Source organism: Rhopilema esculentum, chromosome 4, assembly GCF_057945365.1.
Source record: "Rhopilema esculentum isolate cy_ngs chromosome 4, ASM5794536v1, whole genome shotgun sequence".
In the NCBI taxonomy this organism is placed as follows: Eukaryota; Metazoa; Cnidaria; class Scyphozoa; order Rhizostomeae; family Rhizostomatidae; genus Rhopilema; species Rhopilema esculentum.
The window spans coordinates 4,745,661-4,758,257 of NC_142818.1; the positions used below are offsets into that span (position 1 = coordinate 4,745,661).

General features: G+C 35.1%; 2 protein-coding genes across 2 annotated transcripts in view; one reads left to right on the forward strand and one right to left on the reverse strand.

The window, feature by feature from the left end:
* The window catches only part of LOC135690523 (cleavage and polyadenylation specificity factor subunit 1), a 54,779-nt gene that overhangs the window by 9,401 nt on the left and 32,781 nt on the right, over positions 1-12,597 (forward strand). The window contains exons 8-20 of the mRNA XM_089116028.1: positions 651-761; positions 1,376-1,466; positions 2,080-2,167; positions 2,578-2,677; positions 3,685-3,765; positions 4,322-4,401; positions 4,964-5,032; positions 5,344-5,349; positions 5,705-5,785; positions 6,432-6,512; positions 7,156-7,218; positions 11,239-11,346; positions 12,219-12,252. Of these exons, the coding sequence (XP_088972154.1) occupies positions 651-761; positions 1,376-1,466; positions 2,080-2,167; positions 2,578-2,677; positions 3,685-3,765; positions 4,322-4,401; positions 4,964-5,032; positions 5,344-5,349; positions 5,705-5,785; positions 6,432-6,512; positions 7,156-7,218; positions 11,239-11,346; positions 12,219-12,252 (993 nt within the window). The remainder of the gene's footprint in view (positions 1-650; positions 762-1,375; positions 1,467-2,079; positions 2,168-2,577; positions 2,678-3,684; positions 3,766-4,321; positions 4,402-4,963; positions 5,033-5,343; positions 5,350-5,704; positions 5,786-6,431; positions 6,513-7,155; positions 7,219-11,238; positions 11,347-12,218; positions 12,253-12,597) is intronic.
* LOC135690522 (dual specificity protein phosphatase CDC14A-like) lies at positions 4,308-11,244 on the reverse strand. The gene has a single exon (XM_065208108.2). The coding sequence runs from the start codon at positions 8,652-8,654 to the stop codon at positions 7,788-7,790; it is 867 nt and encodes a 288-aa protein (XP_065064180.1). The 5' UTR covers positions 8,655-11,244; the 3' UTR covers positions 4,308-7,787.

The window sequence follows — 12,597 nt, forward strand, 5'->3', positions numbered from 1 at the left end:
TAATATTAGAGGTGAGCAAGCAATCAACTGTAGTAGACAACCATAATCATTATGTGTGACGTAACCAGAAAGATGCAGACCATCCAGGATAGACTAGGCCATTATATTAGAACTCCTTCCATCGTCAACAAATAAAGAGAAACACTTAAGGGGTCAAATATAAACAAATGTTAAGTGAAAGGGTTCATTTAAGGGTTCATTGGTGTTGGATGATAATGGCGTTTATCACTCCTGAAAGACCATCCAGCTTTCCGTTTAGTAAATGTGTTTGTTAAGACAAGCTGATTGAATGTAGACTCGTCCTACATGTCTCCCTTGCTGCCATAATGATTTTTCAAAATGAGATAGCATGCCCATACTATATAGTCATTTATAAATTGTAAGTTTAATTTGAATTTAGTTCTATCATTATCATTATTCTAGCGAGCCGACGTTGTAAGGGTATTTTTATTCATAATAAATGCTGTATTTTTGTTCAGAACGAAGTTAAAACTATATTGTGAATCATAGTTGGTATATACAGTAAGGAATCAGAGGGTGAGAAAACCCTCCAGAGCAAAGAGTTTACGCAAACCTCTCAGAATTTTCACCAAGATTGTCATAACACATAATCTTGCTAAGTGTATGATCAGTTCTTTCGTACATTTTAGGCGGGGTTCTGGTATTTGCCAATAACTCGCTGATCTATCTAAACCAGAGCGTACCACCATATGGAGTGTCGCTCAACAGTATGACGGACTTCTCGACCCTTTTCCCTTTGAGTAAGTATGAAAAACTTATTGTGATTAAGCACGTCTTCTTGTGAGTATACCTTTCCCTTAATATTTAGGGAAAGCTAGATTCACAAATACACTTTGTTTTTCACTTAAACAATGTTGAATATTTTGTAATAATGTAAATGTAGCGCTCATTTCATTTATTCGTTTCCTGCACTATAATTCTCTAATGTCAAAATCACATGAAATGGAATACTAATTTCTTCTGTTAGTTTCTTTTACTATGGTTTTTGTGGAAGTGAACTCATGGAATCAAAAGGTCTGTAGGTTGGTTAGCTGATATCGAAACTGCATTTAGAAATCTCAACCTTTTAAATGGGAATTTTCGTTTACCATGCCAATGCTTTTTGTATGGAGTATCAAATCAAGACTCAAAGAAAGGATCACTAATTATTTTCTGCTTTATGTTACTAGTTAAAAATTTGAATTGTTAACCACTCTTCGTTTTAACTTGGATCAGTGGTTTTGTTTAATTTTTCTAAACAATTAATTTTACTGCACTTGATGTTGGCATATTTGTCCTGGGTATATTAGCACTCTAATTCGTTACTTCTCTTGGTTCACTTCTCTTAGTTCTGTTATTTTTTGCAATCATCTAGAAATCCAGGATATTGTGCTGACACTAGAGGGTGCAATGGCGACATTTATTTCAAACGATGTTTTGGTTTTGTCGTTGAAAGGCGGTGAACTGTAAGTTTGACGTGGCTCATTTTGCCTTAATAGACTTTGTCATATAACCTTCATATCTTATCTTGACAACAGCACTAAAATGTGATGACATCATATTAACACATTGCAAATTTTGTGCAATGTGTTGCAAACTGGTTATGAGAGATACGACAGAATGAGTTCAGGCTCTTTCCATGTCAAATTACTGTAGTTTTGTTCTAAATTTTATGAACCAAGCTAAAGTAATAATCTGTTAGCAAACTTTCAATCTTTCGTTGGCCATATCTATTTTATCCAATTTTTAACACATTTAAATGGTTTGCACTTTTAGAAGTCTTTCATGACGTTCTTTCAGATTATATGGTTATTAGTGAAAATTTTTTAGAATGTATTTTTATAGCATCAGACTGAAGAACTTCTTTATAGTAAGCTTTACACTTTGCAAATTTCTGTTATAAATTTGGTACTGGGGATAAAGTTTTGGAAGAATTCTTTTAAATGTATTTCTCGCTGTCTTGTGAAAAGTCTTCTCCAGTTACCATTTTTTAGCCCTTGTAAATATTTCTCAATACCCCTTACATGCATTTATTTGCTTGAATTAATCTGATTATTCGTTGATTATTTATTAACACAGATATGTGCTGACCCTGATTACAGATGGTCTTAGAAGCGTTCGAAGTTTTTATTTTGACAAAGCAGCAGGCAGTGTTCTCGCTTCAAGTGTATGTATCATTTGTGGATAATATTAGTATTAACCAGTGTATGAAGAAGGAATGAATAAGGCAAATTCTTGTCATTATTTTTCGTGCCAAGAATATTTTATAAACAACAGGTATAGGTATGTTACTTTCTTGGGAAGCACTCCATCCTGGGATATTTTTTGCTGTCTTCTCCTTGCTGCTGTGTTAAGTTTTCTGATTTGTCCCTAAGGGTTTGTTCCTAAGGCTCCATCGACCGCATCGCATTTCTAAGCATTCATCTCTGCATTAATTATTTTTCTTCAATTTATTGAATGTGAATATGCATTTGTACTAACTCAAGTATACCGTCTCTTGGAGCTAGATTATACGCTCTTAAAATAACTTAAACAAGATATTATTTTAAATTGAGTTTTTTTCAAAATTCTCAACAGATTTGCACTGTCAGTGACGGCTATATCTTCCTTGGTTCACGACTTGGCAATTCTCTGCTCTTGAAGTACACAGAAAAACTTCCTGAAGATGAAAAAACAGGTATATTTGTTTACTTAAGACAAAAAATAAATATAACCAATCTAGCCAATCCCAGTATCATTGTTTTGATGGCTAAAATTTAGTCTGCCAGATAGGATGACTTTGTGGGGTCTGTAATTGATCTACAATAGTAGATACAGCAATTGGTAATTGCAGTGTAACTGGAGTCGAAAAATTTAACTATGTGGCAGTATAATGAATATTTATTTTTTTCTTACCCTCTTTGATCAAGTGAATCTGTTAAACTTGTTTCATGTCACAGACCTTGACAAAATGCCTTGGAACGCCTGTTGCATAAGCGCTGTTTAAGTAAGGTTTAACATCATAGCTATTTAAAGGAATCCATTGGACCACCCAGAGCTTCACTTTCTGCATAATACAACATTGTTCGCAGGTAGAGAGAGGAATTCAATATAAATCACCGTAAATCCTCGATTGGGCCCCCTGCCTTGAAAAAGCCCCCCCCCCATTTAAATATACCCCCACTCTGGAACTACAAATTGTCAGTAAGCCCCCCTTGAATAAGCCCCCACTGCCACCGTAAATCCTCGAATATGCCCCCGTCAATCTGTTGATATTTGCCATCTGAGGTTGCCTTTGGCGTTTTATTGAATTACCATTTTTTCAACCAAATTCATACTTTTCATAATAATTAATTAATTGTTTATAAATAAGAGTCTTTTTTCTAGCAGTTTTGTCACCAATATCTTAGATAATTTTATAAGCCCCCCTTCCCCTCGTATAAGCCCCCCTCGAATAACCAGCCAATCCAAAAATATCAAAAATAAATAAGCTCCAAAGGGGTTTAATTTGAGGATATACGACTAGCATTGTGTGTTGGGAGTTTGTATATTGCATCAATAGCATCTCATATTTTCTTATTGCAGTCTGAGACAGGAATGCTTGTTCTGCTGTATTCATTCATTAAACCCATATATTCATTATGACTTTGTATATATTTTTCAGTAAGCTAGTTGATCTTTGAGGTCATCGTTTATCTTTTTCAGAGCCACCTGTTGGTAATAAGGTTTCACCACCACCGCCATTGAAACGAAGAAAAGTTGATCCGAACAACCCTTACATTTTTGGTCAGTATTTATTGCATGTTTACTAATTCATCTGTCGTTTGAAGACCCACTATAGAAGATTCTATAAACTGCTTGCTTGCGTTTTCAGTTTAGCCTGCAATTCTGCAACCCTATAGACAATACATAGAGGGGTATGCTCTGTTTTAGGTAACGTAGTTATAGATGCTCTATTATTGGACTATATTTTTTCTACACGTTGGCAGCTCTACACGTTGTTCATTGCTTATTATGTGTCTGTGCTGTCTCTTTCTGTTCGTGCCCTATCCAATACGGACTTTAACAATCACTGTTTTCCACACAACTCTGTTTTTTAGTAGCCAACAATTATATAATTCCCCTCAAAGCAACGAATTTGCCATCGATTTAAGTTCGTCTTTGCCTTCCACTGCTACATTTTCCTTCTGCTTTTCTTGTTAGCACTACGTCGCTACGTCGTACGGTCCATCCTTGCCCAATTATTGATCCAAAAACTTAGCACTTCTGTATCTGTACTGCTGTAACGTAAAATGCATTGATTTTAATATCAAAATACCATCATGCTGCTATGGAATTTTAGATGACCTCGATGATCTTGAAGTTTATGGTGCAAGCGTAGAAAGAAATATTGGCTCAAAATTAGTGTCTTATGCATTTGAGGTAAGCGTTACATTGATTTACCAAATATTCATTTGTATAGATGTTTGAAATCATCTTATTGCTGGATCAAAGAACAGTCTTTCTTCGAAGGCTGATTTCCACAAGGCAGGGCAGCAAATTTGTCATATCAAGAATCCTTGGTTTGCGTTAGGGCAAAAGCTTTCAGCTAGGAGCTAACCTAAACGATATCTTTGAGAAAGCGCAATCAAGTTGAGAATAACATGCATTTCCATCAACACAGCGAGTTCACCTCAGTCCAGTTTAAAACCTACAGGGTCATTTAGTTACAACATCTATAGGCTGTTGTTTGTTTACTTCATAAATTATGGGTTTTTGGCAGACCTTCACTTGGTTACAGCTTGCTGTCCTCAGCAATTATATTTTCCACTACGGACATGGGAACAGCCGCTCTCTGCAAAGCCCCTAATGCTAACTACCGCATTAGTTTAGAAAGGCTTCCCTGTTATAGCACTCAGAGTTTCGGAGCCGAAGATCTTTCATTAGAAATCCCAAAAATTGTCTTTTGACTTAGATAAATCTTTAATTCGATATTTTTATTAAGGTGTGTGATAGCCTTCTGAATATTGGCCCATGTGTTGAGAGTGCGATTGGACACCCAGCATTTCTGTCGGTATGTTATTCAAATTTCTTGGAAATATTTCTCTTTTAACCTCTTTGAATTCGATTTGACGTCAAAACACTTTGTACATCTTCTTCATCCCAGTACAATTTTTATGCAGATGTAAATGATTTGCTACAAATAAGTAATTTCATTTCGATCGCCATAAAATCGTTCCTTTCATTGTTGTTTTTTTGTATATGTTCCTTGTTATATATTTTTCCTTTCATTGCTGTTCATCATGATATATGTACCTCTCTGACTACGTAGCTGTTGAAGTCAAAATTTTTCCTCAGTTTGATTAAACTTTGTCTCTTTTTCAGGAAGAGGTTTGTACATGCTTGTTATAGCATTTGAGACGGAACAAATTGCAGTGTTGTGAATGAAGCAATGGTTCATAAGGCATTATTTCTACTGCTACAAGTTCATACAAAGCTTTTTTGAGATATTTTTGACGAGAGTTACCCACTTGATTCTGAATTCATCAGCTATTGATCTCTAGGCTTTTATTTAATAAGAAAGTCTCATACTTCCAGATAATCTTCGCTTTGCAAGAGTAGAGAATAAGTTTTGAAGAGGCAACAATCATGTTGGTAATACTCTCTGTGACAAATCCATTTCTACCCCTTGCACCCCTGTAGCTTAGTGTGATCCCCTTTTTGAAGTTTTTTAATTTATTTGAAGTTCTCAGGCCTACCACATCCCGATTTGGAAGTTGTCTTTTGCTCAGGTCATGGTAAAAATGGTGCTCTTTCTGTTTTACAGGTAAATTTCAATTTTAAGCTTCCTAGAAACTTCTTTTATAGAACACTTCTTCTTCGGCTGTATGAAATTTTCTGTTAAGTTCCCTTCCGGCTTTTTCGTAGCTTTCGTCTTTCGTATCCCCGTCATGAATGTGTTACGTTGACCCAAAGAGAGGATTTGATACTTTTAGATCGCTTACAAGTTACACATCAAGACTCCGTGTCTTTTTAACTCTTCGTTTTTGTTCAAGTTGTGATGTTGAAGTCGACAGTGTTAACTTTGTAGAGTTTTTCATACTTTCAGAATTTCCTAAATTACGCGTCTATATATTATTTTTTCATGTCATCACAAGTCAGATACCATGTCATCAATAAATTTATTTAGAATTTTTCCATTATTTGCCAAGATGCTCTTTTATGTCAGTGCGACTCGATGACGTAATTGTAGTGTTGTCCTTGTTTAGTATTGCAAATATTCCAACCAGTGTTTTGCTTTATATGTCAATGCGACTCGATGACGTAATTGTAGTGCCTTCTGCGTTTGGTATTGCAAATATTCGAACCAGTGTTTTGTTTTTTTGTCAATGCGACTCGATGACGTAATCATAGTGCGTTCCGCGTTTAGTAATACAAATATTCGAACCAGTGTTTTGTTTTTTATTTCAAAGAGAAGTATCCGGCCTCAGGTTGTAACAACATTCGAGCTTCCCGGCTGTACGGACATGTGGACAGTATTCTCTGATACTAAGGTACTGTCATACTCTTCATTTTACTGGAAACAGTTTTTACAAAACATTCTCTGCTAATTCAATTAGAAACAAAACTTTGTCAAAAATTTTCAGTTAATAAAAAGAACAAGGCTTCTGTTTTTGCCAAAAATCTGTGATTTTTTGTTCACTTTTTATCGTACACATTTCTATATATCGCTCAGCTTCCGTTTATGTCCTTTTCTGAAATAGCTTTAAGTATGTCCGAAAGATTGAAAATATCAAAATGTACAGAGGAATAATTATATTTCATTAATCAGCGATGAAAATTCAAAGTTACATATATATTTTCCTTGTAAATCCGTTCCTCTGTATTGAAATATTTTTCTTATATTAATTTAGTATCTTACATTAATTTGACATTCAATTTAGTTTTGTTGAATCCAGAAGTTGTTAGATCTTCTTTTTCTCTGTTACGAATACCCAGTTTTAATTTGTTATTTTGCTCTGTTTCTCTTTTAAAATCTTCTCTTCCCCGCTTAATCATATTTTCGAGCGCAAGCAGATTTGTAATCTTTTATTTCTATTGCGCGCTAGGAATTATTTTTTTGCTTAACCAGCTAACAACAAACATATTATGGTTTGCTTTTTATAAACATGCCTATCTATTATTTATTTTGTTTAGTCAAGCAACGGTGAAGAGCGGTATCATTCATTTCTTATCTTAAGCAGAGAAGATTCCAGCATGGTACGTACTTAGCATTTTTTGCTCTTACATTCTTCACGAAAATTGTCAGATCAAGGCATAAATTTTTGGGTTTTATAAACTGCCCTCCTTGTTTTATCTTTCCATGTTTATCTGACACCTCCAAATATAGTAGTCAGATTTATTCTCTTTTCCTCTCTCTTTACGAAGGCCCTACTGTATTGCAAGCATTTTAGTCAAGGTTGAGTGTAATCTTAACTTAAGTTTCGTTAGAAAAATTGTTCCTCGGCTAGGTAGAAATGATAAATAGACACATCTATTCCTTTACTTTCCTTTTTTTTATCATCTAAAATTACATCACATTCCAATATATTACCTCTTTTATCTTTCAAATACTATTAAATCTAATTCACAAATATTTCAGATATTTGCATTATGCTTTAAAAAATATTTTTTTTTGTTTAGTAGTAGTGAACGTTTTGTGCCATTTGACAAAGTGAAAACTGTTTTGATTTTAGTTTGTAGGTTGAGCTTTGGGCACTCTGTGTTTTCCCAGTCGTTTAAAGTTGTTTGATCTTAACACAACTTGAGTCCCTATATTTCTTTTTCTCTTATAATGTATCAAGTCTCCACTTTTTTATCTGTGGTTCATCCAGATTCAAATATTTGGTTATCTCGCTGCGATTCTCATCTTCTTCTGAATGTGCTTGGCTTTGGCAACAAACAAATTCGGGGTCCTTCACGTTTACGCACACCGGGTGCCTAAGCTTTTCTTCTTGAATCTCTTTGTAAAATCTGTCCAAGAAATCATGCTGCTGCCCCATAACTGAACCTCGTCTACACATGTTTAGCCACGCAACTGCTTGCCTCGATGTGAAGCCGTAGTCCCGTATCAGGTAGCAAGCAATCATGGTTCCCGTACGTCCAAGCCCTGCGTGACAGTGCACGGCTATTTGCGTTTCAGCTATAGAGCATATCTCCAAAAAAGAGTTCAGCTGCTTTTGTGTAGGTATACCCCCGTCTTTGATTGGAAAATCATATAATCCGATGCCCTGTGCAAAGACATCGTCAGGGAGATACGCTTCTCCGTATTTTTCATCATTTTCAAAGTCTTTGCTGTTGAGTCGTACCAAATAATCGATTCCATGTTTCAGTAGTTCTTTCATATATCGCTTGTCGACTGCCATTTTCCCATCGTCCTGCTTTGCTTTTGGATCTTTCATTGCAATAATCTTATTCGGAATCACCCAGTTCATATTGAGGCCATTCTTTAACGGGTCAACTCCGTCTAGTGTGAACCATCCATTTTTTCGAACAGCAATAATGATACCATCCAAACAATCCGAAACACTCAGTCTGTATCTTAAACTACCGTTATGATCACAGAAGCAACTCATAGCTTCGTTAGAGATACAGGACATTTTTTCCATAGTATACCTTGTTGACCAGTTCAAGTACAGAACTGCGTAAGCTCCCATAAAGAGACAAGAATGTGTTCTTTTCCTTAAGGCGTACTCATCTGCCCTGCAACAGAAAAGATTCTTTACATTATAAGCTAGGTTTTAAAGGTAGTTAGGGACTACATTTAAATATCAAACCTGGCCATTTTTTAGTTTGTTAGCGAGTAAAGCCCTTCGCTAACAGGGGCTTTATATGAAGTGTCTATTAAAGTTCATTCCTATTTCCTTCTGTAGTTAAGTATGCTCTAGGATTTTTATCTAATTTCATATTTCCAAATCTAGTTACATATTTTTTCACAAGTTACATGCTGGTAGTATCTAAGTTAACTTGTCACAAAGATATGATAATTTGATTTAAGCAACGTTCGCATAATAATAGCCAACAATAACAAACATAGTAACAATGGATATTGTTCAAACATCTTTTCTTCTCACCTGTCATTGGTCACGTAGACAATGGAACCGAACTCTTTTAAACGCCGTTGAACTTCTGCGCAGTGTCTAAGAATCGATTTGATAGACGGAGGCGTGAATTTTGGTCCTGATTTTATAACGTAATGCTCGTCCAAGTCAACCACTTTTCTTGGAAATCTAACTGGTGAAGTGCGTACTTCCGTCTTTAGTGCAAAAAACAATCTTTGATCAATAATCTCCATTCTTCCGCTATTATCTTTATATCTGTTTCTTTATACTGATGCGTTAGGTGTTTGTCAGATCACTTGCTGATTTCTTCTGATTTTATTTCATTGCTGCACTGACTTAAAAAAGCCATCTTAAGATTGTGACGTCACTATAATTGGCTTCGATAGATATCCCAGAGCACTTTGCATCGTTGCGAGTTTTTGCGAAACCTTGATATGTCGTATTCTCATTTAATGGTGCTGGTTGTAATGATATGGGTTTTTTCTCTTTAATTTTTTGATAGATTGTGTGCTTAGTCCTTGTATATAAAAAATTTTAAGAGTCCTATCATTAAAGTTAGTTTATTTTAACTTCAGAAATCAATTTTCGTAACGTTCTTTCAGATTGCTTTAATAAGGAAAAACCCTATTAACTAGATTTTTATGATGAGACCTGCTTTTTGGTAAAATTAACTACATTAGATACTGGAAAGAAGGGATTAATAAGTGTTAAATGACACAAAATATTGGCATTCTTACATGTAAAGAAACTGTGTTAATTTAAAAACCTCCAGAAGAAGCATTGTTAGTTTAGATAAAAGCAAACATTTGAGTATATTGAAGCTTTTCGTCTGATACTCTCCAGACAAATAAATAAGCAAGCGACACTGATTGGGCAACATCAACAGTCATGTGCTCGCTTTTCTGATTGGCCTAGTTCGATCCACAACTGGGTATATATATTTTCTAGTGTAGAGTTTTCGATCTATGTTCTGAAGTTTTATACTCTGAAGAGTGTCAGACGAAAAGATTCTGCATCCTCAAATGTTTGCTTTTTCCAAAGCCAATTTTAATTTTTGTACAACCAAAACATTGTCATTTTGGCCAACTTTTTTATTCATTTGGCATTTTGAACTATTTTCGATTATCAAAAATTTTAACTCCTTTTAGAAAATATTTATTTTTTTCACCGTTCGCAATTAGGTTACACGGCATGATAGGAGGTTATTTCAGAATCGCTGCCAAGAATGATTCCTGAATAAATTGCCGAGCAAATTTCAAATAAGCCTCTTTGAATTCCTTCGAACTGAACAGGCCCAAAATTTTGCGAAAATGTATATCAGGGACCGCGGAAAGAAGAGCTGCTACTACTTGGTTGTATACTATCCAATGTTGCGCTAGAGCGTAGTAAGACTAAACTTTCCAAGAAAGTATCTAACCTATTATTGCAAAAAAGTATAGGGACTATAGACCCTGCTACCCCAATGCTTGCGCGATCCCTGATGTATATAAAGTTTAACCTTGTTTTTTGGCACACCTGCCCTATGCAGTCGTTTTAAAACTTTGCGTGTATTTTAATGAAGCTTAAAGATTCAATTGAAATGGTTTTCTCCAAAGGTACTGACTCTGACAATATTTGTGTGATATCATAGTCTTCGCATATGAAATCATAATTTTTATACAAAGAAGAGCAATTATCAAACAATGTGGTGAGAGGGACACAGGCTGGACCATTTCCCAAACCTCTAATGGCTTTCGGGCCATGAGATAATCAAGGAATTTTCACCAAATTTCAAATCCCTGACACACTAGCAATTTTTTTGTTAATTGTAGGTTTGCAAATGCGATTGAACTAAATTTCTTACGTGGGAATCAAATTCTTTGCTATGTCAGCATTCCCACAATGTTGACCACTGTCTTGCTCTATCGCCACTCTTGCTTTATCTTTTGCGATTTGGCAAATCAATGCTAGAGTATTCCAGAGTATTCAAGGGTATTCCAGTTTGGCTCATGCAATACGATGTCATGTCTTTTAGAATAGATTTGCACGGGCAAAGTTCGCAAAAGTTTTTTATTTGTGCCTACCTGGATATCCTGCTATATTTGCTAGGTATATTGACAATATTTCCATTCGTCCTATTCCGGTCCATGACGCCGAAGCCCATTTTCAAGCAATTAATATTTTGTCTCAAATTTTACAGGTTTTGAAAACAGATGATGAAATAATGGAGATAGACAATTCTGGCTTTAGCACACAGTACCCAACAGTTTATACTGGAAACATTGGAAATGATAGATTTATTGTTCAGGTATGACTGCATGTTGTTCAACCGTTATAAAACATACCAAGTTAAGTTTTCATTTAATCTAACAGAACTATGATATTGGACAGAACATTGTTACTGCAACACACTTTTCATAACCTAATTACTGGTGATGGATTATGTTTTTTCATACTTTTTCTCGCCTAACTCTTTGTAAATGCAGACTTTTTAAATGCACTTTTGTTTTTTCCAATGCGTCATTTTCCTCACACCTTACTTTCCTTTCGTATCTAGATATCAGGTCCCGGTCTAATTTTTGCCCATTTTCCGCCGTTTGCACTCGGAAGAGTGTCTGCTGAAAAGTACTTCCATATTACATGTTTCCTTTTTCCGTGCTATTTTCAAATGTTACCCGTTATTTTAATAAGGAACATAGATCTGAGCCAAGGTCTAAAGTTAGCATTGAGCTCTGAGAAGTTTTCCAAATTTTTGAACATGCTTGTAACACTTCTCAATTAGCGATGGCTGAAAAATGGTTTGGAAAAAAGTAAACTTTTTGAGTCACACGAAAGCTTTTCGTCTGACACTCTTCAGATGTTTTGTACCATCAAAAGATTGTTTGATAACTGAAAAATAGTTTGTTAGGCATCTGATTCACCACGTTAGATTAAAAGAAAATATTAGCTGAATATTTGGTTAAATGACGAAAACTCATGTCTTGAACATTCATCTTCAACATCAAATTTTTGAATACGAACCTTATACAAGAACCTTCAACTCTGTAACTCCTGTACAATTTTAAAACAAGACCCAAGAACAGCCTGACTCTTGCAAAATAAGTTTCTTCTCTGCAGGAGTTTTCATCGTTGTTGCTTTCGACTAGCTTTGGTCTATGTGAGTCTTTGTTTTCATTTTAGGTCTGTCCTATGAGTGTAAGGTTGTTACAAGGAGGTTAGTTTTTTCAGTTGTTTTACGATGTCGTGAATATTTTATTGTGTATCTCGTTACATTTATGGTATAAGTCTGGTAGTTACTCCGAATTATTCTTTCTCAATTGTAAAAGATTTTTCACTTTTTTGCCTTATTTTTTGCCAAAAAGGGTTGCAATGATATCTACTAAAGGGCAAAAATGTTTAGCGATCAAAGTGAAACAATTTTTAGAATTGTGACTTTAACGTCTCTACTTTCAGAAACTTCTATGTGCCAAATTTATAAAATGAATTCAAATTCACTGTGAAGGGCAGATAAAGCTTCTGATCTATTGGTTTTAGTTGTTTGTATTATCTCTTCCCTGAA

What these genes read in the sequence shown, in the direction of transcription:
- LOC135690522 (XM_065208108.2), bottom strand. Translation starts at nt 8,654, where the DNA reads ATGGGAGCTTACGCAGTTCTGTACTTGAACTGGTCAACAAGGTATACT.